The sequence below is a fragment of the Hippocampus zosterae genome, chromosome 12 (genome assembly GCF_025434085.1).
Source record: "Hippocampus zosterae strain Florida chromosome 12, ASM2543408v3, whole genome shotgun sequence".
Classification (NCBI taxonomy): Eukaryota; Metazoa; Chordata; class Actinopteri; order Syngnathiformes; family Syngnathidae; genus Hippocampus; species Hippocampus zosterae.
The window spans coordinates 5,818,649-5,846,394 of NC_067462.1; the positions used below are offsets into that span (position 1 = coordinate 5,818,649).

A 27,746-nucleotide genomic window follows, 5' to 3' on the forward strand; every position below is an offset into this window, starting at 1 on the left:
TGAGTGAACAGGATGTCTCGAAACTTTGAGGTCAAGCTCATGAAATGTGAGCCCAAAGCGCCATATTTATACTTTTGGTCAGTAAACTAATACTGAATGACAGTGTGGCAAACTAAACCTGAGGTCATCGTTTCAAGGAATGACACAAAATGCAAAATATCCATGCTAGATTTTCATTTGTCATCCGTATTTTCCGCACTATAAGGCGCACTTTCAATGAATGGCCTATTTGAAAACCGTTTTCATACATAGGGGGCACCGCATTATAAGGCGCATAGAATAGAAGCTACAATAGTGGCTGAGGTTGTGTTATGCATCCACTTGATGGCGCTGCACTGAAGGAAATACAATACAGCTTGATTTATAGAGCACTTTCACAACTGCTGCCGCTGTAACAAAGTGCTTTATAAATCAGCATCTATTTTATTGACAGAACATTTAAAATACTATGTCCAAGAAATCAGAATATTGATCCATACAGATGACGCAACGGACCATCAAGGGCAGTCGGCTTTTGAGAAAATTGTATGCTTTTATGCGCGCCTTATCATGCGGAAAATACGGTACTGAAGGACAGTGTGGCAAACTGAACTTGAGGTCATGGTTTCAAGGAATGACAAAAATTGCAAAAGATCTGTGCTAGATTTTTATTTTTGTCATCATCATTTGACATCGTCCAATAATCCCAACAGCACTGCGTCGAATGAACAAACGAGTGGAGTCGTCACATAAAATGTACATTTGCTTTCCAGTGTTTAACGATTCTTTAGGACACATCACCAGACTTTAACTTTACTAGCGCCATTAAATAATACTGCTCCTCTGGGGTTATAAAAATAGTTTGAAAGAAGAATATAGTTGTGCTAAGACATTATTCATCCTGGCTGTCACGGCGTGCTTTATTGCCATAACACACACACGAAATGGAACGCGAAATGACAATAAAGGCGGCGTAAGCGTGACAGAACTTTTTTTTTTTTTAGCCTTGATAAGTACCACAATTTAGCAACCGAATAAAAATCTGACAAAGTGCATCACACACAAAAATAAAAATACACATGAAAATGTGTCTATTTCGAAAATGTAAAAGGTGCAAAGCATAACGGAGTTTGTTGAAATGAGTTGTCACATGGCACGATTCACTGTGGAGCAGGGAAATAAAACGTGAACGGCGGTGCGTTTGGACCACCACCGGAAAACAAATCACACAGCAACCAGGCTAGTCAGTCGACTGTAAATATTTGATTTTGAGGACTTAATTCAGTCCACGCAAGAACGTGGCAAAAAAAAAAAAAAATTACAAAAAAAAAATCTGAGCATCCAGCAAAGCATCCTCAATGGGATTTCGATTTGAGCATCTCAAATATGTCCGCCCCCCCCCAAACATTCACATCGCATTATCTCAGGATGATTCAAGTCAACAATCAACACCGATGGCATCCTGTTCAGCGTGTGCTACAACGCATACGTGACTGACCACCGGGTGTCTTACTGCTGCACTGTCCCCACGCGCTCAACCACTGCTAGCTGACAACTCGCTAATCCAGCGGGGGTCCAAGTTTAACGAGAACAAAAAATGTTTTGAAATTCTTAATCTTTCATTTCCAAAACACACTGAAAGCAATCAAGCGATAATAATCTGTTTGAAAACTGTTCCTTACAGCTTTCTGTTAAAAGGTGATAACCCAAGTCGTTTGAGAATTTGTGGGATTTCGGGGGTGATTTTGGCCCTGTATTCCACGAGAATAGATCCGCCCCTGGACTGGGCACATCTTCACATTCGGGATCAAAACTAGCAATCTGGAGTTGCCGTCAGTGTTTCAAGTGGTGTTTACCTCAAGAAATTTTAATGCAGTATGTTCAGAAATCAGACCTGGAGTGTTGGAGAAAATGACTATATTTTTTCCTGAAACTCAGAGAAAATTTGAATTAAAGAGAAATGTTGTTTCCTGTATTCGGAAAAGCTCCGAGTATGCGCTATTAATTTTTTAAAAATGGACAATGGGTATCAATTTGGTTGTTGGTTGGACCCCCGTAGAGCTAATTTCTTCTTCACTGCATTTGACGTGATCTCAAGTCACGCGTTTCGCTTTTCCACATTCCCGCATATACCGCGCACCTCCTGCGCATTCCTGTGTGTTTTGTATGGCCACCTAAAAGGCATTTCTTTCAACTCGAACTTCGTGCAATCAAAGGAAGACGGTGTGACTAGTCGCAAAATCGAGCGAGCTGTACCACGCCGGGAGAAAAGATCCCAAGTTGGTCATACGGCTAAAAGGCGGGCAAACAACTGTCGTGAAAGAAGTCTACGCGCAACGCATCGCATCGTCGCCTACGAAGCCCCCGCGCAAGCGGCTGATTTTTAAACAGGACTAAGATCATTCCAAACGCAATTCGGTGGTCATCCTGTAAAAGCCGGCGCGTCATGTGGAGCCATATTCCAAATTCAAGTGCGCTTCTTTCATTCAACCAAAGGCGGGGATTCTCGCGCTTTTTTCGACCAGCACCAAGACGGACGATATTCGAATTTCTTGACACGCACCCGAATATCGCACAGTGTAAAACTAATGACCAAAACACACAGGACAGCAATGAACTTGAACGGATGGCAATCCAAAAAGCCCTTTGTCGACAATGTATGCCAGACTGACAATTAAAAAAATAAAATAAAATCTACAGCATTTTTATATCGTGCTCCACGCGCATTTTGGGGAGCGGCAGGGGGCTGCTGCGTGTGAATGATCCAGAAAGGATGTTTGCTATAAGCTGGTGTGAAATGACGGACTTTAAAATGTACAAACGCAGAAGGCGCGCAAATCAAAGCGTGGTCTACTCTCAGGAGGCAGTCTCACGTGCGGCCCTTTCTATTTTCCAAAATATTTACCTCGCCGCCAATATTATCTACAGTGTGCGTTTGGCCATTTGTACAACCACATTATTATGATGATTATTATTATGTCCGTTGTTATTTTGTTCTTGAATTCGTAGAAATGTGCATATTTACAAGTTTGTACAACCATCCTGTCGAGCTCATTTGACCTCCCCCAGAGGACCTTAAAAAGCAGGATACCTGAGTTTTCAAAAGAACGCTTTCGCGCACACTCACACACGCACACCTCCAAAATAAGAGCTCGAGAGAGAGAGAGACGGATGGTTTAAGTCCACTCTCCCGCCCTCGAGGGGGGAGGGCAGGGGGGGGGTTTCTAGCGGCGTGCGCGTGCACCGGCAGGCTAATGAGTGATGGAGCACAAATCCTATGACGGCTTGCAAGTCTTCATCAATACGTCCACACCGAGGCGCTCAATTGTGCTTTTTTTTCTCAATGAGTGGCAGCAGTCTGAGGCACAGAAAACCTGACGTGGATGACAAAATCGGGGACATATTTCGTCACTTCAAAACTATAGACACTTTTTAACATTTGAAAATTCGGCCTAAATTTAACTTTTTTAACTGTGATTTAATATGTGACACCCCGCAAGGGTCCTCTGCCCATGTATTTTTTTTTAAACAAACGATACATTTTAATAAACACGTATACAAATATCCATTTAATGTTTAACTTAATTGTTTCTGAATGGGTTGTAAGGGCAAAATTCATTTTGAGATACAAAATGCAGGTATCAAAATTCAAGTCTGATTTTTGCAGCTTTGAGTATACGAAATGTATAATCGTCAGAACGCTCTGGCACGGTGTGCGGAAGGTTACCTCTGAAGTCTCTGCAGTAGTTCGGCCACCAGCGAGTCGCACACGCCCGGATGTATGTCTTCGGCCACTAAAATGGCCTCCTGCAGGGCCTCCGCAGCCTCCGGCTTGCCATTGCTAGTCTCGCCTTTGGCTTTCAGCTGCAGTCACAGCAGAGTATTTAGTTGGCCACCGGCCGCGTTATGTTTTGATTTCAAATGGCTCTGTGTCAAAGTGTTGCTAATTACCTCCGAAAACAACGGCGAGAAGATGGATGATAAGCTCTGCGACAGAGGCCTCTTTGGACTCTCCTGCAAAACCTAAAAATCATCCGCTTGTGAGGTTTTTATTGCCGTGGTGAAAGTTGGAAACCTTCCATAGGTATTAACAGGTGGAATAAATCAAAGTGGAATCAACTTACCATATTTTCCGCAATATAAGGCGCACCTTCGATGATTGGCCTATTTTAAAACTGTTTTCATAAATAGGGCGCACCGCATGAGAAGACGCATAGAACAGAAGCTACAATAGTGGCTGAGGTTGCATTCTGCATCCACTAGATGGAGCCACACTCAAGGGAGTACAATCTAATACAATACAGCCTTTAGGTGCGCCTTACAGTGCTGAAAATACGGTACTCTTTTGACTCACTGTATAATTTGGCATAACCTTGACGAAAACAACCAGATATCTTTTACCCGATCCCAAACCAGTTGAAAAATAAGCCACCTCAACAACTAAGTTTCAATTAGACCAGGCCGGTGGTCCAGCTTCGGCCCTCAAGGACCACTGTCGCTCTTCACGGCAGGGCATGGCAGATCTTCATAAGTTTTCCAATTGAGATTATTTACAAATGCCCCGCCCCCCAAACTTAACGTTCCATAAATGTTCTCAAAATGTTCTTACCGGTTCGATTTTCAACTCGGCAGGCTGCATGGCCCCGTTGTGCTGCAACTTCTTCAGGTCCTTCTCCCTGATGGTGTTGAAGATCCAGTCATCGTTGGCGGCGGAGTCTCCTCCGGACGCTTGCCCTTGCGTCTCCCTGCAACAAAAACAGCCCGGTCGGTTTTGGCCTCGCGTCCTCGTGTGACCGCGACAAACTCACTCGTCTGACTCCTCCGAGCTGGACTCGTCTCGCGACTGCTCCGCTTTCCACCTCTTGTACCGGTCGATCAACTCCGTCAGATAGGAGGTCTTTTTGGCGTGCCGTACAATCAACTTGTGCTTCAGCAGCTCTTTGGCAGTCGGCCTCTACATTTAAAAAAATAAATAAAAATTTTAAAAAAAAGGGGAAAAGCACGAAAATAAAAGGCATATGAGAATAATCGAGAGTCCAATGCGTCGGCGGCGGGAAAACTCGCCAACTTACAAAACTGGGCTCTTTATTCAAACAGGCTTCCACAAACTCTTTAAGTGGTTTACTGTAGTTTCCCTCCAGCGTGGGCGGATTATTCTTTGGAATGAGGAACAAGACCTTCATGGGATGGAGCTCCGAGTGGGGCGGCTCCCCTTTCGCCAGCTCGATCGCCGTGATTCCCAGCGACCAGATGTCTGCCTGCGCGGGCAAAGTCCGCAAGAATGAGAATAAACGAAGGCCATTTAAAGGATGAGGCATCGATGTGAAAAGAGGTCGGCTGGAGTGGCGCGGGTTTTGTTTATTTCAGAACAGCGCGTCATATACCGTCGGAAAATGAGAAAGGACACCAACTCAGACATAAATCCGAAAATAGGGGCCATTTAGATGAAAAAAAGGCAAAAGGATAAAATAACGATTCCATTTTTAAATCATGACTAGGGTTTCGTTTGCTCAATCAGTCACTAATTTTGTATGGATGACTAAAAGTGACAAAATGATCTATAATATGAGTGGGTGAATAATTAATCACCTTTGGCACTGCTTACCCTCAATTATCATGAATGAATTATACATTTATCATGGGGGTCAATTAATACGTGGGCTTTCATTATTCGCAGGCCGGCTGCAAAGAGCGGAGACCCACCAAAACAGCCGCACCTTGACCTGCGAGATGCATTTGTTCCGTGACCACGGTCCATATATCAACTTTTATGTCCAATCAATATTGCTCATTGGAAGGCCATTAACGCATTCCAGCCACACAGACAACAACCCCGCGATGTTTATCATAAAGAAAATGACACTAAATTGTATTAAAAAACCGACAGAAAGCGAATGTAAATTAATACAGCTGCTTTTATAAGTGTAATTTCTGTACGTTAGGACAACCAAGATATTGTATGTGTGCCTTGGAAGGGGCGTGGCCTATTGACTGACTTACAAAACACGGCTGGGTTGTCTTCACGTCAGCATCAGGACAGGAGTTTGGCCATTGTGTAGTTTGACTTATAAATGTTCTGTTGTATTTGCGCAAAATCTAAATCTCTTGCCTCCCCCCCTCCGCACATTTGTCGTCACTTTCCGCTATACACATAACAACAATCATCATTCTGACCTTTGAGTCGTACGCCGACTGTTTTATGACCTCGGGCGCCATCCAGAAAGGAGTACCCACAAACGTGTTCCTTTTTATCTGCGTGTCCGTCAGCTGGCCTGCCACGCCAAAGTCTGCCAGTTTCACGTCTCCTTGTTCCGACAGCAACACGTTGGCAGCTGCAAATGTCAAGACAATGATTTTTTTTTAAATTTTTACCCGAGCCGCTTTTATTCCACAAATTTAAACTTCATTCAAAGGAGAATTAGTCTTTCCACGAATGGTGCTCAACTTTTAATGCTTAACTCAGGACGACGATACAGTCCACATTTCTCGTGCTAGCGCTAGCGTCGGCAGTGACGTGACTGCCAAAAGTTGTGCGCATGTTCATTACAAGACATGAGGTGACAACAGAAGATTTCTGCTTATGTTCCTCGCGTTCTTCTTTACCTTTTGACCATTTTGAATAAAATCATGTTTCCGGTCATCTTTGGTTTGCATTCATCACCAGCATTAACGTCATCCGCTTTCCTCTCTCTCACCTTTGATATCTCTGTGGATCTTCTTTTCGGAGTGCAGATATTCAAGCCCCTTCAAGATTTCTCTCAAAATGGTGGCAATCTGCGTCTCATCCAGGGAGCCCGGTTCCAACTGCAAAACGCATCCAGTCGTTTGAGACTCGGACTCCATGAGTTGACATTTAAAAATAAAAAACAAAGCGCATGGAATGATCTTCGTTGAGTGATTTGGTCCACTTACCAAATCAAGAGCAGACCCTCCGCCCAGATATTCCATAATAATCCATAATTTTGTTCCCTGAAAAATACGAGAGGCATTCGGAGTGTTCACTAGAGAAACATTATGGGGACGGGGGGGCAAAAATCAGCAAAGGGAGCGATCGTCTGACTGGTGAACACTTTTTCTGGGTGATTCACATTGACGTTTAAAAAAAAAAAAAAAAAAAAATTGGAACGCCTCATGGCCCAAGGGGGGAATGATGAGGACGCTGCATCGACACATCTCCATTTCTCTACACACGTAGACACATTCGGTAGAGCTCCCTCTTAGCCAATGGGATGGCAGGATGATGCTCGTAATAGCCAATAGCAGAGCAGCTATGAGTATGTTGCATTCAGATAACTCGGAGCTGCGAGGAGCAGGCCATCCTGTATTTTTACCTTTCGTATCTTGACATCTTTCGTAACAATAGGCAATAGTTTCCTGTTGAGCCGTTTCGCAACTTGAACATTTCGTATGAAGACGCGTTCGTAAATAGAATTTACAGACGCATATTTTCGGACTCTGCCAATAGAAGTCAGGCAAAGTTTTACGAGGGGTGATTTTTTTTTTTCATTCCACTGCTTCTTTGGTTGAGATAATCATAACTGCACTATGCCACCAATCAATTAATCAATCAACATCAGACAAGCCAAAGTGCAAAAAAAAAAGAAACCCCCCCCAAAACAATTCTCTCTTTCAGCCAGAGGAATAATTGACATAATGGACTGCCGTTACTCTCCGTGCTCCCCTTAAGTACCACACTAAATGCTATTAGAGACGCTGGAAGCATAAATCGCACAACGTGAGAACTTGCCATAACGAGAACAAAATATTTACAGTTCACAACTGGCCCTTTGTTGTCAGCGCAGCTAAGGAGAGATGACTGAAACGCCAAAGATTTTCCTCTCCTTGGATGGAAACGTAAAGCCAAGATCTTTCGAGACATTTGCGGGTGGAAACAAATATGCACATTTTCACCTTTATTTGACAAGCTGGTTCATTTTATCTCCAGACGTACACGCGTCCGACCGCTTGAATTACTGAAGGACGTGCCCGCTAAACCACACCGACTGCAATATTTATGAGACATTAAGGAAGGGCACGGCGTGCTCCGAGTTCAATACAGGATGTTCCCGCATGAGCTCACCTTGAGATAGGATCCAAAGTACTTGGTGATAAAAGGACTGTCACACTGGCTGAGAACTGTGATTTCCTGTTGGATGTCCTCAATCTCATCCTCGGCTTCTTCCAGGTCAATTATTTTAATGGCCACCACCTTCTGAGTGCGATTGTCGATGCCTTTAAACACCTCCCCAAAGGAACCTTTGCCTATCCTCTCCAGCTTGGTGAAAAGCTCCTCTGGATCGGCTTTGAGGTTCTGAGGGGACAGGGAATACATCGCGTGAGACGAGGACATCAAATTCAAACAACCAACCTCATAATTTGACGCATTCCGATTCTGTTGATTTTCTCTTTCCTGACCGAAGCATCAAGACCAATGACAAGCTTCCGCAGTGACCGGAGTAACACAAAACAGCATTTAGAAGGTTAGCGTGTGCAGGACCTATTGACTCAAATGTCTTATTTACCCGTAGAGCAGCGGTGTCAAACTAATTTTTGTCGCGGGCCACTTTGGAGTTACGTCTTCCTTCAGAGGGCCGACAGTGGAAAAAAAAAAACCGTCACATCTTGTACGCACCAAATTTAATGTATTACTCGTTTTGAAATCATCCAACTACAATAGTCAATTATTGTTCAAGTGAGTGTAAACAGGGTAACAAAATCTTATTTATTATACATGACAATTTGACATTTTGATAAGATATCTTAGCAAGGATTATGCAAGTTGACACGCATGATTTTCTTTTGGCGGTTCACATTAAATCACGTGGCGGGCCGGATCTGGCCCCCGGGCCTTAACTTTGACACCCGTGACAGAGCGTCAGAGTGGTCCTGAAGTGAGCCGCTGCCATTTCCTTTCACACGACACAATCAAGCCAAGCATTTTAGCACAGATGCCTATAAATGAAAATGTTTCAATTTTAGCGTGACAATGCATCGATATCGCTTACGTTTTTTTTCTTCCCCAAAGCAGAAATATAAACTAATGTTCAATGGACATCCGATGCTCAAAGTAGCAGGTATCCCAGCCCTATGACGGTAATGTGCTAGCTCACAAATTCCTGATGAGCGTCCATCCCGGGAGGACAGTTTCCTGTAAAAGAGCTAATGCGTGGTAGGGAATACCGGACGGCCAAGTTGTTGCTCTCATAAAAAGTGCAGTCATCGGGGAACCGGTGGGGGGCTACTCAATTTGATAGCGATAGGACTTTGCAACAAAGAGGTTGGTCGGCGTGGAATAATACGCCGCGGAAAGAAGACAAGCAAAAAAACTATCCAAACATCGCTGCGCTTGGTCATCCAGGTGAAAACAATGTGGAGCTCATCCTCCGCAAAAACAACAAGTGCGCTGTGGGAGCAGAGTACGCACAGTGGGAACGTACTCACCATCGTCGCTGTCAGCACGTTTACGGCCACTGACTAAAAGCTTTTGTTAGACGCTCGCTCGCATGCACCGCAAACACATCGCGTTATGCCATCCAAAGGACACACCCCTCGCCACTAACAGCTCTCGCGATTCGCTAAATTACGATCCCACGGTTATCGGAACCTGTGGCGGCGGGTCGCATTTTCCAAAACTACCCGTGGTGTGTAGGCACGGCTATTTGCTTCGCTGTGAGAGAGGCTTTCCAAGTACAGAAAAATCCAGAAAAATCTTTCCATTCCATGTCTACCACCTCTTGACATGTCTGCATTTGGGGTCGCGTAGTGTACCGGTGTGGAAAAAAAAGTACTGCAAAACCTCACCATACAAAACAATGTCTCGTTGGCCTTGGTACACGTGCGGTCCTCAGCTTAGTTTTCAACTGAGGCTGTTACGAACGCTCCAAACAAGAAGAGGAGCGTGTTGGTTTCACACGTCTGGTTTTTGACAAAAACGTTTTCTTCTGTGAAAAATGTTCAGCAAGGATACAAATCTTTGCAGCTGCGAGGATCACTATTTTTGTTTAATAGCGGAACTGCTGTGTCAATTTTTCCATTTTTATTTTTATCAATTGGGAAAATGTATTTAGGATCCTCCAGTGGTTCCCTAAATTATTTTAAAATCACAAACAATCAAGGAATTTGAAATTCATTGTTTAAGCAACTATGATTCTACTGCTTTCGCAAATGCTTTGGGTTTTCAGGATCAGTATAGAGGTGTTCTACACACGTATACTATCAGAGTCTGATTACCACATCCATAAAATTTACTATACTTTAACTATAGTCCATCGTCATTTTATTCATTAAATGTATATTTTAAAAATGATCGGCAATCTGTATTTTATTCTGCCAATCGTTCTGTCCCTACTTTTAAAGATACTTTTTATATAATTTGTGAGTTCAGAATGATAAAAAGCACATAAGTCACTTTCCACTTAAATGCTGCACCCCCCCAAGATTTTATTTTACCTCACCTAGAGAGTTGATAACGGTTTTAAGTCTGAACAAGTTCTTTTTCTACTTTTCATTACTTCTTATGAGGAAGACAGGTTCAGAAATAACACATTTTGTTCAACCTGCAGGTGCATAACAGACTACCGGTAGAGAAACGTCATCTTGAGGGAACAGGAAGTTATTTTTACCTTTACTCAGAATACACACATTTTCAATTGCTAATACTATTTTAGCAATTGAAAATAACATTTTACTAAAATATTTTATCTGTATGTCTGTGGAAGCGCTCAGAATATTCAGATGACGTCAATCTACACAGATGGAAGAGAGCCAACTTGATTCCCATTTTTTAAAAACCCAACCATGTTTAGGGTATTGCTATTAAACCTAACAGCTCCTAATCTTTTTCCCACACAATGTACTGTTGCTACGTTGACCTGAGCAACCAAAAAATAGGTTGTGTGTAAAAAAAATGTTTAGAGAAGTTCTGATGAAATGACATGGCATTGTTTGCGTCAACGTAGTTGTAAACCTTACAAGTGTACAGAGGTGTAGGAATAAGTCGAGATATAGTTGCAGGTTAGTAGTGACACGAGAGAGGAAACGCACGGGCAGTGATAATTTCATGAAAAGATTGTTTCGGTGTTCGTTGTATGGAGTTTACCTGAATCCCCGGAAGCCCACTTTGTATCGGGGGGTGAGCCATGGCGTCAGGTCAGCTAAGAGCTTCCCACCTCGTTTCCTCTTCGGCGATGTGGTCGCTTTATCGACCTCTGTTTTAGACGACGCGGTCCGCACTGCAGTCCTGGTGAGGCTGGTCACGGTGTCGGAAGCAAAAGTTGTTTGGTTTACAACCTGAGGCTCGACTTGTGTCGCCTTGTACTTCGAACCGCGTACCCTGCTTGCCTTCCGCAGTGAGCTAACGCTCGCGACGCTAAGCTACTTCAACTGCTAGTTGGCAAACAGTTCGTTTGCGCTTCAATTCAATCTCACAAGTCCTGCCCGGGCCTTCGAAATGTACGCGAAATCATCCCGTTACCAAAGCAGAGTCCCTGTCACGAAATATTCCCAAACAATTTCCGAACATGCACTGTTATGTAGTTGTATCGTGTGTTGCTCTCAACGCTTTTCTCGCTCTCCCGGCGCCATCTTTGTTAATGTCATTTTCATTTAGTGGGCGCAGCCAATCGTAGCGAAGAACAGTGCGGTGTGCGGATGACGTCAGCTCAGGTCCGCGCGTCACAGAAGAACACAAATGGTGACAAAAGTTCATGATCGTGTCATTTGGGGGAAACGGTTTGAGCATATATTCGTTTTCCGTGTGCTACACTAGTACGCTCTTTGTTTTTACTCGAAAGACAGTTCAGGACGACCGTCTTACCTGAAGTAGTGCGAAGTAACGAATAACAAATACTTCGTTACTTTCCATAAGTATATTTTTCAGTTATCTGTGCTTTGAGGGTTTTTTTCCCCAAGTTTTACTTTTACTCACGAGATGTCAAAATACTCGAACGGGTTGCCATACTTAAAGTAAATGTAGTTTTACAAGACTTGAACTGTTGGTATCATAAAATCTTTATTAACAGCGGCAAATGATATCTTTTTAAGTAACACGCTTGTCTGTAACTGTAATTCTGCTGTTTATATCTGTGTAGCAACATGCTTTTTTCATGGTTCTGTGGTGAGGATCCTTCTTCATTATAAATTGTAAATGTTTAGATGATGAGATGACATTTGATAATGTGTTGGATGAAAGTTATGTTGGACTGTTACAAGAAACAAAATAATATACAGTACTGTACTCCATTTTCTCATCAACAATCACACAATATTCCCTAAAATGATTGATTATGTTACATAATTAAGGAAGACTATAAAAGTTGAACAGTGCATTTTAAAATTGAAATAATAAGTTCAAACATTTAGCCATATTGTCTCACTGGCGTCATGGCATCACACTGTTCTTTTTTTCACAATTGAGTTTGTTTGTTTTCATCTTTCTCATCACTCTCAACAGAGTCTCTCGTTAAGTTCATCTTCTGTTTCAGGGCTCTGTCATCATTGTCATCATCCACATTCTTTTTGAACTGGGCCTCGATTTCAGCAGGATCCATGTAGGTGTAGAAGTACGCCATGATGGAGAAGAAGAAACAGACGGCGATCAGCAGTGAGGCGAAGAGGACGTACTCTGCCCACTTTAAACAAGGAGGAATAACGAATCATTATCTCACCACACGACTGCAACTTTTGGGTGTTGGTGTTATTTCTGCAATTGTTATTGTTGATTGTATTCTAATTGCCCCACGGGGATAAACAAAGTTTTCTGAATCTGAATTGTTCTTTATTATGATTTTTTTTTTACCTGTTCGGGTATCTTGGCAAGCTCGGCCACGATCAAAACGATGAAGTTGCCGATAGCCACAGTCAACAACCAGCCCGCTTGCAGCACTGCTTTCATGTTACTTGGCGCCTTTGAGACAAAAATTTAAATACAGGCAAAAACACCTCCACAAATTATACACGTTTGAAGAGAATAGCTGAAAACGTGCAAAAAATATTTTTTCTTTCTTCGTGCTCTTTCTGCCCTGAGTCGTTGCGTCTTGGTACCGTGCAACTATGTTGAGGTGAACTCAAGTCAAGTCAGCTTTTATTGTCAAATATGCTCTATGTGCAACACAGATGAAAAAAGGGAGAAGCTTCTATTAGAAAAGCCTTTCTAATAGAAAAAGAGTGCATTGGTACCATCGTGCAGCATCTATAGGCCCCTTATACACCTTTTGCGGCGTGTCAGTTACTGATAGATTTTTGCTCTTCGCGGCAGGGCTCAGTTACTGTACATTATTGACGAGACACAAATACGCGGTTCAATACAGTACGGATTTACCTGTGAGTAGGAGAACTCCAGGCCTGTTACAGAAAACATGACTTCGCCCGCAGTGATGAAGAAGTACTGTGGGATCTGGAGGGCCATGGGAACCGAGTTGGGCTTAATGTCTTCGACTGCGCTAATAGACTCATGACACTAAAAAAAAAAAAAGAAGAAATCCATATATGAAACACTGAAAATGAATACGTGAGCACATTTGCCGGCGATGCATATGGCAAACTCACAGAGGGGCCAAACTTGAACGTGCTGTGGATAAGAAAAGTGTACGAACTTCCGAATCCAAACTCCCTCCTGTAGTCGCATGACTCCAACCCGCTCCTTATGGTGAACGTGGTGCTGAAAATTGCAAAATCATACATTTGTACGTTAGCTTCATTATTATGATTGCTGTTGACAATGGCCTGTAAAACCTTTGCTGTACTTACATTCCAGTTTTAATCTGGGAATAGTTTGAATAATATTCCGGCTCGAGTAAAGTGGGCTCTGCTCCAGCTATGGACACATTCACTCCTGTTAACATTCCGTTGATAAATCTGAAATGAAAAACAAACAAACAAACAATTAAATGGTAGATTTTCCGTGTACTACAGGTATGTATGAACTATGGACAAATAGCATCCATTTTCTATAGCAAGTCCTATGGTGGTGTAATATTGTAAATTTTGAAATTCATTTGTGGTATCATTCTCCAGCGCTTAAACCAGGGGTGCCCAAACTTTTTGGATCGAAGATCTACTTTTTGATCAACTAACCTCACGGGATCTACCCTTACCGGCGCGCGCACGCACACACACACACACAAATTAAAGATTTACCTCCTTTATTTTATTTTAACTTTTTTACAATTAAAAAAAAAAAATTAAATATTTTTTTTTTGGTGAAAATGAGACTGATTAGTGTGCAGTGTATATTAACACAAAAAATATATTACTAACATCAACAAAGACACACAAATGGCTGATTGTTTTTTTTCTTCTCGACACTCCTCGGATCTACTTGGGACCTGTCTTGGATCTACCGGTAGATCAGGATCTACCTAATGGGCACCCCTGGCTTAAACATTTAACCGAATGCCAGTATAAATGGCTGTTGGTCGAAGGTCAGCTGGGAGAGCCTCCAGCTCTCACGCAGTTTTATGAGTAAAGTGCTTTAGAAAATGGACGGAATGATACATATAATAACACGTCATGCACCTGACGGCGTTATTTCCTTGCTGTGGCTTGGCTTTCAGATCCTCCGTCTGAGAGAAGCACAAAGTGGCCGTTTACTTGCTACGCCCCCTACAGGCGTCTTGATGCATTTGAATTGTACAGAACTCACCAGTAGCCACTCGCGTGAGATGTTTGCGGGAAGCAGAAGTGTCTCTCGCACTCCCTTGGTTAAAAAGAGTGCTCTTGTCACTCCTACTCCTACGCGGCTCTCCACGGACACAATGACTTCTTCCTCTGCAAATGTCAAGTACTGCTCGCTAGCCTGCCACACACACAAATATAAAAGTCTTGGAATGTGCTCAAATTGGCGGTTTTGACTCAAGATGGCCGACTTCCCGTTCGGTGGAACTTTTCATGTGTCCTGTTGCGGTATCTGTACCCAATGTGAGCTTAACGGGGCAAACTTGTGTCAGGGAACAATGTTTTTTTTTCCCTTTTTTTCCCAGTGGGCGCTACGGAGTAGTTTTGGGGAGTTGTGTTGGGGGAAACCCTAAAACACATTCTTATCAGGATACACACGTTTGGTCAAAATAAGAATAAACACAATGATTCTAACATCTGTGTGAATGAAGAGCAGTCTATTACATTATAGTTTTGAAGAGATAATGGCATACCTGATTTGGAGGGAGCTCCAGCTGCACATTGTTGGGCAGTGTGACTTTGAGTGGCTCAGCCCCCATGTTTAATAATTTCAACTGACTCTGTGATGCTGATGGGAATGTGGGCAGTGATTTCTAAAAAAAGAAAAAAAAGTAAAGGTAATTTATTGGTTGTGTTACTTTTTATTTTTACGAGGCACAAAACACGCCACCTCTTATTGAAATTTGAAACAAATGTCAACACATAATTCACCGTCTACTTACGTCAATTTCAACCTGAACCAGAGCAGCGCAGACGAAGGCCAACGCTGCCAGAAACATCCCCACGGTCATTCTTTTCAGAGGCCTAATGAAACAAATACCAATGCAATAATTTCAGTAGAACTAGTTATTATTTCTTAATACTATCAAATCCCTAAATCTATGCAATATTACTTGATATCCCTATAAAAAATGCATTTTTAATGCCGGTAAGTAATGCCCAGGGCAATATATGAGCATCTTTCTGTGAATCTTCCAGTCTCTCTGTATCTGATGAATAAAAAATAACAATCATAATAATAATAGTAATTAAATGATGTGAAGGAAAATTGTAAATAGTACTGCGATTTATCCATTTTGTGTTCATATTGCATTTAATTGAAAGATGTTTGTTGTTTTTTTCTCTTTCTTCTTTCTACATACATTCTTGCTGCTGGAGGCTGTAAATTTCCCCAGTGTGGTATGAATAAAGGATATCTTATCTTATCTTAGTGCAACCTGCTAGTGGCAACATCCCTAATTTATTTGCGAGCAGTGTAGGTGAAGACCTCTGCAAATCTTTAGTTACCCTCAAGTGTTACTCACGTGAAGTTTAGGCCACATTTTTTGATGAGAGGGTAGATAACACTGTCCATGATGGGCACCAGGGTCAAGATCAGGATGGGGTTAACAGTCTTTTAAAATGACACAGTCAGAGTGAGGCTAGCGCAACACGCACACCCACGTTCACGCAATGATTCATTCAACACGATGACTCTACTTCAGGCCTACCTGCATCTGATCGGGCTGGATGACGAGAGCTCCCTGAAGACACACGCAGCTTAGTAGCGCACACACATTTTTGCTTCACCATTGAAGTCGTGAACTTACAAAGTTTCCATCCATGGTGGTGGCCTGCAAAGTCCACCTGGAGCCCTTCAAAACGAAAAAAAAAAATAGTGTTTGGAAGGCCGTAACAAGTGAGTGTTTTGACCCTATCATGAATTAGTTTTTTTTCTTCCCCTACTTCACTTCAGATTTGAGCTTTAGGAACATTTTGAATTTGATGAAAGGTAAAAAAGCGAAAGACAAAACAGAATGGCTTGTCAAAAAAAAACAACAACAAAAACATGCCTAATGATTGTACACGCACCTTCTGGTCAAACAGAGTCCAAAACATTGGAAGTGGAATGTAGAGGAAGAGGACCTTCAGCACCATTTTGATTTGAGCGATAAGCAGTTTCTACAGGGAAGGAAGGAAGAATCAGAGACAAACACAAAGCATTGCTGATGAGAAGAATATTTTCAAAATAAGCACTCAGTTATGAAACCTGCTGATACAAACAATTCAAGCCAAACTTACATCATACTTCTCCTCCGCCCAGTCCATCCAGTGCTGCCTCTTGGGATATCTGCCGCTTCGGTGCCTGTAGCGGTTTTTAATGGCAAACTGAGAATCAAACAAAACAAAAATTGTCACGGCGGCACGGACACTTGAAGAAAACTCCACCCAAAAACTAAAAACACACAACAAACTTACACCGATGCATCGGCAAACATCCATCATGATGTTTCCTTGAGGCTCGGCTTTGTAGTACATGCCACTGCCGGCGATGAACACCACTGCGTTGGTCACATCACACATTATCAGTCAGTCTATACAGCCGTGTATCCATATATTGAAGGCGAGAAGCTCTCCGTTAAAAGCCGATTCGATATGTCCCGCGATACGTGGAGGTGCCACACGATTCACGGATGGTTCGGTTTAAAGAACCTCTACTTACCAACGTCAATTCATACGACATTTTTAAGTTAGGAAACATCTCAACAGGAAAATATTGCCTCTTGTTACGAATGAAATTTCAAGATACGAAAGGTAAAAATACAGTAAGGGCTGCTACTCGCAGTTTCCTGGAGGGGTTTGGAACGAATTAGGGCATTTACATGGAAAACGCGTCTCTATTTACAAAGATTAAGATTAAGAAAACCTTTATTAGTCTCGCAATGGAGAAATTCCAGATTCACAGCAGCAAAGTTATGAAAGGAAGAAGTAGAACAACAAAAAAATAGGAGCTGCTGGAAAGGCAGCCACTCTCGCGGCGCCATTTTGAAGTCAAAATAACAAAAATAACACAAGACAACACATAGGACAGAGACAGTCGTGCAATCTTCACCACTTTTCTGCATACACTTTGTTGTCTGAAGCAGTTATAGATGAAAGAGGAGAGGATCAAAGTGTCCTTTCACCAGTGGATCAGAGACATCATGCTGAAAAATGTGCACACGTCTGCTACAAGCAAAGTTTTGAAAGCAAACACGAAGCTGTAGCGTCCATTGACGAAAAGAGATTAGTTCACTTCTCCTGTCCCACATAATCCGCTTCAAACTCCAAGCCGCGACTCCCAGCTCCAAATCCGCATCGGCACGGAAATACATACCCAGCGCGACCACCATGAGAGCAGCGGGGACTCCAAAAGCGAGGGGATAGCAACTCTGCTTGGTATGGATGCCACATTCTTGAGCTGCCACGTACACGTGCAAAACAAACGCGAAGATCTCATCACGGCTGACGACGGTATGTTTGTACAAAAAAAAAAAATCAAATATAAAGCAGTGGTGACTGAGAGCATTTTATTTTGCCGCATGCTATTTTTAACCTCAAAATGTCACACCTAACCCAGTGCGGCTCCATTTTCTGTGTCAAATGTGCTTGTGGTCAGTTTTCTCTTACCTCTCAGGATGGGAGTGATAATGGTTGACAGGAGGCTGCCTCCGTTGATGCACAGGTAAAACACAGAGAAAAAGGTTCGTCTTTGCTTCTCCTGCGGAGGGTTGTATTAAAAAAAATTGAGTATTTGGTTTTCAAAACAAATTGATTGAAATCTCCAAGGCGATTGCTGGAATGTACTTTTACTAAGGAGCATGGCAAATGTGAAGTGCTAAGGCCATTGAATATTCGGCGGTCTGTATTTATTTGTTTCCATGCCTATTCCTTACCGAAACTACATCATGAGTAACCAGTAAGGTAATGAAATCTCACCTGGTTGTCACTGAACTGGTCCCCACCAAAGGCAGCCACGCAAGGTTTGATGCCCCCGGTGCCCAGAGCAATTAGGAAGAGGCCCACCATTGACATGACACTGGTTGTCAACAAAAGCAAGTCGTATGGTTCAAAACAAGCCATCGACTTCCCACACTTCACTTTCGAAAACTATCTTTGACAGAAACCTACACGTGAAAGGTCATGTCATCGGGTGTCCCGTCTTTGTCGGTGTCGGTGATGTCGTGAATTGCGCTGACAGCCATGGCCACCTGACCCAGCGTGTAGACGATGGACAGGTAGATGATGGTTCTGGGGGAGGGAAGTACAAACGCAATAATGTCAGTCTTCAATGCAAAAAAAAATAAATAAAATAAAATAAAATAAAATAAAATAAAATAAAATAAAATAAAATAAAATAAAATAAAAAAGACATTTTCCCTAGCAACATGATCATTATAGCCCTTTTTAACCCCGGAGAACCCAAGAACCATTTTCTTCTTGGGAAAATGATGAATTATACATTAAATGACTGCTGTATGTTCATTGAAACACCAAAATATATGTTTTGTCATATATTCAATGCTTTAATCCTAATTTTGGATTAGGGCCAAATTTTACCCTTTGGGATTTAAGGGTAGCGTTTGAGTATCAGAATTTATAGGGGCCAAATTTGAACCTGTGGGTTCTCCAGGGTTAAAAAAGATTTTTAAAAGTTTTACATTTATACGTTATGAAAAATCTTGTGACCACAACTACTATGTTTTGTGACTGACCGAATGAAACGTTGTCTCCCTCGAGTACTTTACGCAACTCCGCTGTTGATTTAAAAGACGTTCAGTGTGAATCAAGTTGACGTGCGGTCAGGGGAGGCAGGTGATGCAGAGCCTCACCTCTGAATGCCCTTTGCATTGCGCAGTCATCACAAACTGTGTTGATACATGCAACTGGCTTGTGCTGCTTGCCGTGTATCTACATGTCGCAAATATAATGTTTAGTCAATTGAATAAGCTACCCTTTTTTGCTTTATATATTTGTAAATCTGACACTAAAGGAGTCAGTGCCTCACCAACCATGCACCTCACCGCACGCCACTAGTTCAATCAACAGAAGCTGAGGCAGCCACTCACTTGAATTTCCCAAGCCAGGAGTCGGCCACGATCGCGCCCAAAATAGGAGTGAGGTAGCACAGGGCGACAAAAGTATGGTAGATGGACGTGGACATGTCATCGTCCCAGCGCAGGAAGTACTTAAAGTACAGCACCAGGACAGCTGTGGATGAGCAAGAAAAGTCAACACCAATTTTCCCAGATGTATCCTTAGCTTAGCTGTGGATGTGCGACTCGTGCACAAGACATCGATTCTCACCTCGCATGCCATAGTAGGAGAACCTCTCGCAGAACTCATTCACCACAATGAAAAATATGCTGAGCGGGTAGCCACATACCACTACATCCTGCGCAAAAGCAGAAGGAGCAATCACATGCATCTCAATCCTCAAACCTCGTTCCGTCTCAAAACTTTCAGGTTGTTTTCAAGTTGTTGCTTCCTTCACAGCACAACCCGATTCAACTAACATCAGTTCATGATCCACTGGTTAAAGGACACTTTGATTCTCTCCTCTTTCATCTCAAACAGCTTCAAACAACAAAGCGTGTGATGGAAAAGTGGTTAGAATTGCATGACTGTCCGTGTTTTATGTTATGTGTTGTGTTTATTATTTTACTTTATGTTGTGTTGTGTTTATCATTTTACTTTGTTAACTGTTTTGTAAAGCGCTTTGTTACAGCTGCCGCTGTTGTGAAAGCGCTATATAAATCAGCATGTATTGTATTGTATTGTATGTCATGAGCATGAAATGCCTACTCAATGTTTATCTTGTCACTCTAAAAAGCCGAGTTTGTTTGAACGATGTGCAGGTTGTCAGACTGTCGAAGCCAAAGCGTCAAAATGAAATAAATACAAACACAATTAAAAAAAATACAAATATAGAATATGGCCAGTTAATGGTAAAATAAGGCAATATAATTAGGAAACGTGTTTTGTGTTTCATATCTAATTATAATTTTATATTTCATATTAGTTCTAACACTGACATACTTTTTAAAATAATAACTTTTTATTTCTTTTCCAAGATTTTATAAAATAATAGACGACTTTTACAAAACAATTTTAACGGCATTATGAAATAAAAAGGCTATTGTGAAAAAGGACAATATGTGTCCTCCCCTGCAGCAAGATCACTGCTTGACGAATGAAATCCCGTTTCCCAGTAAACTTAAGTTTCACCTAAATAAACCAAAAGTGGAGTATTTGTGTAAAACCGCTGCATGTGACGGCAATTAATTTCATATTCACCCACAGTTCATTTTCCTTCTGTCCGTCGAGAACATGCTGCGGTGTTTTAACTCTCCATAATATCGCGAGATTTGGAGTTTCCGTGTGTGATTCAAGAGGGCTGACTGACGGAAGCAATGTCAGGGTAACGTCCGCCGTCCAGCATAGACAAGGACGAGCTAAGTAAATAAATATCCGTTTAACCGATGCATTTTGCTATTTGCTGCGAGCATGGACTTTTTATTTTTTTAAACAAATATTTTCTTTATGATCTTTCTTAGGTGTATCAACCATGGCTGCCGGCGCGCAGGCCTCGAAGGTTTTATCGTTGTACAAAAGGATTCTCGTGCTGCATCGCTTCCTGCCAATACATTTGAGAGCCCTCGGTGACAACTACGTGAAAGACGAATTCCGAAGACACAAAAACGCTTCGCCCGAAGAAGTGAAGGGCTTCATGAGAGAATGGGAAAACTACAAGGACACACTGCAGTCGCAAGTTCTGGAATCAGTCAGAGACCAAAACGGCTCTCTGAAATTCGGGCACAACATCCCGGTGGAGAAATTAAAAGACTTCCAAGATGAGCAAATAGGACAACTGTACGAGCTACTGCTCGAATCCACCAAACCTAATAATCAGTTTAATATTCAGGAAGACAAATGAACCAGCAGAACCCGTGTGCCCCGTGGGGAGCCCGTTCTACAGTTTGATTCCGAGTTGATCATAGATGCGAAGAAAATACACAGATCATCATAGCTTTCCTGTCGAGCCTCAATAATCCACATGGAAGTAAGAAACTGTCCCGAGGCAATGGTGTCGATGTCCTCATTACTTTCAGTGTATGTATTTACTCTGCACCTCTGAAAATCAATGGGTGAGCCCTACCTCGGATTGACTTGGCTACCTCACGTCTGACTTTACTAATCTTTTGTTAACCCTTAAATTGTCCGATGAAGTTGTATGGCTGTCTGGTTCATATTCCATGTTCATGTGCAATAAACTTCAGATGGCCGCCCACAGCTTCATTGCTAATACATTATACAACATACCAGAGAATAGAAATGTAATCGCCAATTTAGGTACAGTAGGTGGAGTAGCCAAAATTTGCACTACAGTACATGTCAGTTAGAATAATTAGTAAACTTACAAAGTAGTTCTCCAAACAAATACTTAAGTAAAAGTGGTAAGTGAAAATAAAAGTATTGAATAGCTGCTGTGCAACCTCTGTAAAAGAATCTATTGTTCATGATGCGAACCACTAAGTGTTACATCTTTGCAAGTTAAAATGGTTGACGGTTCATGATACCCCAATAATACAAGTACCAAACTCTAAAGTGTTTTTTCAGTTCTCCAGCCAACTAAGTATATTTTTGTTTAGCTAGCTTTGGAATGTTATACATTATCTTGCTACAATTTATTTGTGGGTAACTTGATTGTTGTGAATCTCCCAATTCAGCAATGCCATCCCACTTTGTTGATCACATACATTTGTTGTATCGCTTTAGGTTACATCACTTCATTTCACATCATTATGCCATTAACATGGAGGTGTAATAAATGTTTTTTTCTTACCTTTCCTTTACTCTTCCCTTTCTTTGGATCCTTAAAATCTGTGCCTAAAAATAACAACACAATTAGGGGTGATATGGATTAATAACTTTGGCTTCAACAAAACTCACCTGCCATCGTGTCAAAAAGCTGCTTTCAATTGGAAGACCATTCACACTTGAGTGACCACAATGTTTCTTCCTTACTAATGCTTACTGGACAATCATACATCCTCCCATCCTGCTGACTAGTTAGTTTTACGGTGGGCGGTAGCATAATATAATACAGATACCGAGTCCCTGACGCTTCCATAAAAACATTCCTAACAAGACAACTTGTGCCAAAGAGACACTGAACACGCACGCACGTACACATGCGGAGAAATTAAGTGTATTTTATTTCAAGAAGAAAAGAAAAGCAGCGGGGGAACATCAGCTTACAGCAGAACTGTGATTGGTGTTAAATACAAAAAAAAATCTCACTGGTGCCCAAATATAAAAGACAATTTCATTGGGATGAACACTAAAATGGTAAAAGCTTCAAATGGCCCCCTTGTAGGCGCAGTGTCAAGGTTCCATCCCTCCTTGCTTTGGCATGGCAGGTGAAAAACATCTGTACAGTGTATTGAGCTCCACACAACAACATCCTTTGCAAATATTGCACACGTTCCTTTTTTTCTTTTCATATTTACACAAATAAAACAACTCTGTCTACCCTTTTTTTTTGGATGCAATGGCTTTAAATAGTCTTAAAACCCTCCCAAGACAGTGAGGCAATTTCATATTGGCTAAGAAACAGGAGGGTAAAGTTGTAGAAATATAACAATGTACAATGGTGATGCACGTATGCTGCATATAATGCTCATGTATACATCAATCGAGTGAATTATAAAAGCGTACTGTACACAAACACACAACTGATTGATCAAAATGAACGCTAATGACATCACATGAGGACAAGCATCCGCAAAGAGAAACTTTAAAACGACATCCCATCATTTGGAGACATCCTCCCCGATCCCAGATTCCCCTCTTCTTTCAAAATACACGCGGTCGTGAGCTCTTATCGTCGAGACCAGTAAGTGAGCGGCGACAACTGTTTAGTCCGTGCCTGCGGGAGGTCCTTGGTGTCATCCCTGACTGCTTTCGGGCTCTTCATACCACAGAAGAAGAGCTGGGGATGCCTTGGATGGTGGCCCCCGTTGGAGTGCCACTGATGGCGTTGAAGATGTGAAGCGAGTCGGGAAGAGGGCTTTTGAGGCTGTCTTCCACGGTGCTGATCTGGAAGGCAAAGTCAAAATCGATACAAAGATTCGATGAGAATGCAGATGACTTTTGGTGCGAGTGCAGCTCGTCACTGGGTCCACAAAATAGCGGCACATGAGTACACATGACGATACTGACATTTGCCCCACATCCTTCAAACTGTATAAACACACAGATGAAAAAAAACTATGGACAGACACACAGTTATGCATCAGACGGTGGCCTGCGGGTATGCATACACACTCCAAAAAAACAAAAACAAAAACAAAAAAATGATACACATCAAGCCAGCTGTGACATTCATAGGGAAAGAGGGGTGGAACATGTGAGTGGGACAACTGATCTTATTTATTGCAGCCAAGTCAAGATAAGTGTGTGTGTGCGTGTGTGTGAGAAGAGATAATTTTGCTATCGGGGCTAAAGAATGAGCTGTTTTATGATCATCGAATTCATCTGAGCAAAATTGTAACTCATTGAAATGCACTAGGGCGGCCCGGTAGTCCAGTGGTTAGCACGTCGGCTTCACAGTGCAGAGGTACCGGGTTCGATTCCAGCTCCGGCCTCCCTGTGTGGAGTTTGCATGTTCTCCCCGGGCCTGCGTGGGTTTTCTCCGGGTGCTCCGGTTTCCTCCCACATTCCAAAAACATGCGTGGCAGGCTGATTGAACACTCTAAATTGTCCCTAGGTGTGAGTGTGAGTGTGAATGGTTGTTTGTTTCTGTGTGCCCTGTGATTGGCTGGCAACCGATTCAGGGTGTCCCCCGCCTACTGCCCGGAGACGGCTGGGATAGGCTCCAGCACCCTCCGCGACCCTAGTGAGGATCAAGCGGCTCGGAAGATGAATGAATGAATGAAATGCACTATAACCAAAATTCATAGAGCATACATAATGCGCATTCAAAAGTTTAGAGAGGTTCAAATTAGGTTTACGCCTTTAAAAAGCTCTCGTGCTTTTTCGGTTGGAAACTGGAGGAATCTCAAAAGTTTTGGGGTATTCGTCATTCCCGTGAAATGACGAATACCCCAAAACCTTTGAGATTCATTTTTTTTTGTTGCTCGGTTTATGTTAGAGGACAACACACACACACACACACACACACACACACACACACACACACACATACACACACACACACACACACACGCACGCATTGATCTGGTTGGACCAATCAACAACAACAATTAGGATAATATCATTACCATCCAATCTGCTCATGTCAGCACCAAGAGAAAACAGAAAATAGCATCATCAACATGCGTGTTAGGTGACATCTTATTTTGTCGGGACTTTGAAAACCATTTGCACTCACTTGCTCGTGCATGATGACGGACAGCTCTCTGGCTAGATCTCTGTAGTTGGCCTTCATCTCGTCGTGATACTCCTGCTGGTCTTCTTTAATGAGTCGCTCATTGATCCCCAGGCCGTGGCCGCACGCCTCAACGAAATGCCTGCGTGCCAAGGCGACAGGAGTCGGGGATGCATTAAAGGGGCGTGATGAAGATCAAAGTTCACATCTGTCGGGGGGGGGGGGGGACCTCTCACCTGAAGACTTCTTTCAGCTGTTTGACCTTGTTATCCGGATACTTCTTGGCACTCGCGTCGTCCAGAAAAGCACGAGCGTACGCCAGCGGTCCGGCATTCACCTGCACAAAGGCGATATTTAGAACGTAATGAAAGCAACTTGGGCGGCCCGGTAGTCCAGTGGTTAGCACGTGGGCTTCACAGTGCAGAGGTACCGGGTTCGATTCCAGCTCCAGCCTCCCTGTGTGGAGTTTGCATGTTCTCCCTGGGCCTGCGTGGGTTTTCTCCGGGTGCTCCGGTTTCCTCCCACATTCCAAAAATATGCGTGGAAGGCTGATTGAACACTCTAAATTGTCCCTAGGTGTGAGTGTGAGCGTAGATGGTTGGTCGTCTATGTGTGCCCTGCGATTGGCTGGCAACCGATTCAGGGTGTGCCCCGCCTACTGCCCGGAGACAGCTGGGATAGGCTGCAGCACCCCCCGCGACCCTAGTGAGGATCAAGCGGCTCGGAAGATGAATGAATGAATGAATGAATGAAAGCAACTTCTACGTTATGGTAATTTGCTTGTGTGCGTCATCTTGGCTTCAGCTCACCAGTGAACCTGAGGATAAGCTTTACAGAAACTGGAGGGTATTTAAAAAAAATAGAAAAAATAAATGACTAAATTGAAAATGATCATATCATCTTGGCCCATGTTGAGAGTATCGTCAAGCACAAATATTTGAACCCCCTCCGAGTGCTTGATGTCCTGACCTGGACGCTGATGCTTCCCTGCAGTTTGAGCTGCAGTCGGATCATGTCCACCTCGCTGGATGAGCACAGCTGATTGATCTCAGCCACCTTTTTGTTCATCTCGTCGATGGCCACCTCGATGGGGCTGAGGTCTTTGTGCTGCTGGTACATCACGGGGATCCGTTTCTTCACGTAGGGGAAACGGTGCGTGGCTGCGGGTTGGCGACAGAGGTGGCAGGTGAACCAACTTCCCAACAATGACAGATAGTAAAGATAAGAATCCGCGCTTGAACTTTTGGATTTGTTACGCCATAAAGCAATATATACAAGTGTGATTGCGGTTTCGGAAAAGTCCTTGGGGAGAAACGAGCTGACACGTTCAGGATCTAATCAAGATCGTTCACGCATGTGCGAACGACACGTGACAACGGTGGATTGTAGTGAATGACGCTCACAGTGAGTAATGGAACAGACAAGCCGAAGAGTACTTGGGGGGGGTCAAGGGTCACCTACTGGTTAGAATGGTTCTGCGTTTGCACTGCTCCTCTACTCCGCCTTGCTTTTTGCCCGACACGGTGAAAGGCATCTCAAACACAAAGCGGCGGATGTTGTGGCTTTTTTCGAAATCCGTCTTCCTGTTTGCCAGTTCCTTGTCCTCCAACTCAGGCGTCACGTGGGTCACTTGGATGTACGCATACTTGGAATCCAGGTCTTTGGGGTTGATCTGCACAAGACAACACTTGTCACTGGTGACTCCCTTGACAGCTTTCCTTCACTCGCAAGTGCCAAATTATTTTTGAATACATTTTTTTCCTGAACGTGGAATATCAAATACAGCTGAACTGTACTTTCATGAGATCGAGCCCATGTAGCACTAGTAGTACTCTCCCCAAAATGCGGTATACTATAGGATAAAATATACTCTTTCGTGAAAATGTAAATAACGTCAGTGGGCCAACTCACTGACGTGTTTGAACGACCGATGTCAAGGTGAAGCATTTGGCTAAAATATCTGCCTCACATTCCAAACAGGGCGGCCCGGTAGTCCAGTGGTTAGCACGTCGGCTTCACAGTGCAGACGTACCGGGTTCGATTTCAGCTCCGGCCTCCCTGTGTGGAGTTTGCATGTTCTCCCCGTGGGTTTTCTCCGGGCGCTCCGGTTTCCTCCCACATTCCAAAAATATGCATGGCAGGCTGATTGAACACTCTAAATTGTCCCTAGGTGTGAGTGTGAGCGTGGATGGTTGTTCGTCTATGTGTGCCCTGCGATTGGCTGGCAACCGATTCAGGGTGTCCCCCCGCCTACTGCCCGGAGACAGCTGGGATAGGCTCCAGCACCCCCCGCGACCCAAGTGAGGATCAAGCGGTACGGAAGATGAATGAATGAATGAACATTCCAAACATTCTGGGTTAAAAAAAATGTAGCCTTTGGCTTTTTTTTTTCAGAACCTGTGTATTCCCCCTCATATTTACATGAAATTTCTCTTGCTACTGTATTCCCACATTCTAAAAATTAGCATAATAGATTCAATGAAGACTCTAAAGTGCCCGTAGGTGGGAATGAAAGTGTGAGGTTGCTGCCAAGAGTTTTTTACTGTTTGGACCTCTAAGTAATTTTCCAATTAGCAGATATTAGGACAAGGACCATACGCTAATACTATTTAATACCTTTCCAGAGTCCTGAATCATCTTCACATTCTCTTGGCCAAACTTGTCAGAGTACAACTTGAGCAGCCTCTGAGAGATCTCCGACAACGGCGTGAACTTGGGTTCTTTGTAGATATATTCCTTCCCGTCTTCATCCTCAAAGAACCCCTATGAAGATGCAAAACACATGCTGGGTTACACGAACCAGACGGGAGTCCAATCAAATCGTCCATCAACCCAGTTCCTCATGTCCAAAGTACACCAAATCAAAACAAACATCACAGACCATAACATGAGGTACGCCCGG

General features: G+C 42.9%; 4 protein-coding genes and 1 long non-coding RNA gene across 9 annotated transcripts in view; 2 read left to right on the plus strand and 3 right to left on the minus strand.

Moving 5' to 3' along the window:
- Positions 1–633: 633 nt before the first annotated feature.
- On the minus strand, positions 634–11,226 carry stk24a (serine/threonine kinase 24a (STE20 homolog, yeast)). Its single transcript, XM_052081683.1, has 11 exons — positions 11,078–11,226; positions 8,060–8,290; positions 6,892–6,948; positions 6,675–6,783; positions 6,154–6,311; positions 5,052–5,237; positions 4,788–4,933; positions 4,589–4,724; positions 3,931–4,002; positions 3,707–3,843; positions 634–3,353 (listed from the first exon to the last, which is right to left on the minus strand). Exons 1-11 carry the CDS (start codon positions 11,117–11,119, stop codon positions 3,320–3,322), a joined length of 1,308 nt encoding a protein of 435 aa, XP_051937643.1. The 5' UTR covers positions 11,120–11,226; the 3' UTR covers positions 634–3,319.
- Positions 10,930–12,747, plus strand: LOC127611286 (uncharacterized). Of its 3 annotated transcripts, none has more exons than XR_007965284.1 (3): positions 10,930–10,992; positions 11,588–11,643; positions 12,462–12,747. It is a non-coding gene; the product is annotated as an uncharacterized LOC127611286 (long non-coding RNA). The 3 variants fall into 3 exon arrangements; XR_007965282.1 differs by lacking the exon at positions 10,930–10,992 and adding an exon at positions 11,105–11,221; XR_007965283.1 differs by lacking the exons at positions 10,930–10,992; positions 11,588–11,643 and adding an exon at positions 11,105–11,221.
- slc15a1a (solute carrier family 15 member 1a) lies at positions 11,971–22,508 on the minus strand. Its single transcript, XM_052081659.1, has 23 exons — positions 22,405–22,508; positions 22,298–22,341; positions 19,759–19,846; positions 19,521–19,662; positions 18,583–18,702; positions 18,391–18,490; positions 18,082–18,172; positions 17,789–17,872; positions 16,891–16,973; positions 16,714–16,800; positions 16,504–16,593; positions 16,242–16,286; positions 16,143–16,175; positions 15,957–16,045; positions 15,375–15,456; positions 15,126–15,245; positions 14,621–14,773; positions 14,494–14,540; positions 13,726–13,833; positions 13,525–13,636; positions 13,298–13,435; positions 12,776–12,883; positions 11,971–12,608 (listed from the first exon to the last, which is right to left on the minus strand). Exons 1-23 carry the CDS (start codon positions 22,409–22,411, stop codon positions 12,384–12,386), a joined length of 2,196 nt encoding a protein of 731 aa, XP_051937619.1. The 5' UTR covers positions 22,412–22,508; the 3' UTR covers positions 11,971–12,383.
- sdhaf3 (succinate dehydrogenase complex assembly factor 3) lies at positions 20,825–21,744 on the plus strand. The gene is made up of 2 exons (XM_052081709.1): positions 20,825–20,910; positions 21,009–21,744. Exon 2 carries the CDS (start codon positions 21,020–21,022, stop codon positions 21,386–21,388), a length of 369 nt encoding a protein of 122 aa, XP_051937669.1. The 5' UTR covers positions 20,825–20,910; positions 21,009–21,019; the 3' UTR covers positions 21,389–21,744.
- A 918-nt stretch (positions 22,509–23,426) lies between the features above and the next one.
- The window catches only part of zmp:0000001200 (dedicator of cytokinesis protein 9), a 63,957-nt gene continuing 59,637 nt past the window's right edge, over positions 23,427–27,746 (minus strand). For all 3 annotated transcript variants that reach the window (XM_052081618.1, XM_052081616.1, XM_052081617.1), the window contains 6 exons: positions 27,461–27,607; positions 26,306–26,516; positions 25,814–26,004; positions 25,081–25,181; positions 24,848–24,986; positions 23,427–23,553 (listed from right to left, as the gene is read on the minus strand). In XM_052081618.1, the coding sequence (XP_051937578.1) occupies positions 23,428–23,553; positions 24,848–24,986; positions 25,081–25,181; positions 25,814–26,004; positions 26,306–26,516; positions 27,461–27,607 (915 nt within the window). In that variant the 3' untranslated portion in view covers position 23,427. The remainder of the gene's footprint in view (positions 23,554–24,847; positions 24,987–25,080; positions 25,182–25,813; positions 26,005–26,305; positions 26,517–27,460; positions 27,608–27,746) is intronic.

Coding starts and splice junctions, on each gene's coding strand:
- stk24a (XM_052081683.1), bottom strand. CDS start 11,119: ATGGCTCACCCCCCGATACAAAGTGGGCTTCCGGGGATTCAG. Junction 4,934..5,051: donor TGAATAAAGAGCCCAGTTTT/GTAAGTTGGCGA, acceptor TTTTAAATGTAG/AGGCCGACTGCCAAAGAGCT. Junction 3,844..3,930: donor TCTCGCCGTTGTTTTCGGAG/GTAATTAGCAAC, acceptor CTGTGACTGCAG/CTGAAAGCCAAAGGCGAGAC.
- sdhaf3 (XM_052081709.1), top strand. CDS start 21,020: ATGGCTGCCGGCGCGCAGGCCTCGAAGGTTTTATCGTTGTACAAAAGG.
- slc15a1a (XM_052081659.1), bottom strand. Junction 16,974..17,788: donor TCTCATGGTGGTCGCGCTGG/GTATGTATTTCC, acceptor TGACCAACGCAG/TGGTGTTCATCGCCGGCAGT. Junction 13,834..14,493: donor CAAGGAAATAACGCCGTCAG/GTGCATGACGTG, acceptor TTTTCATTTCAG/ATTTATCAACGGAATGTTAA.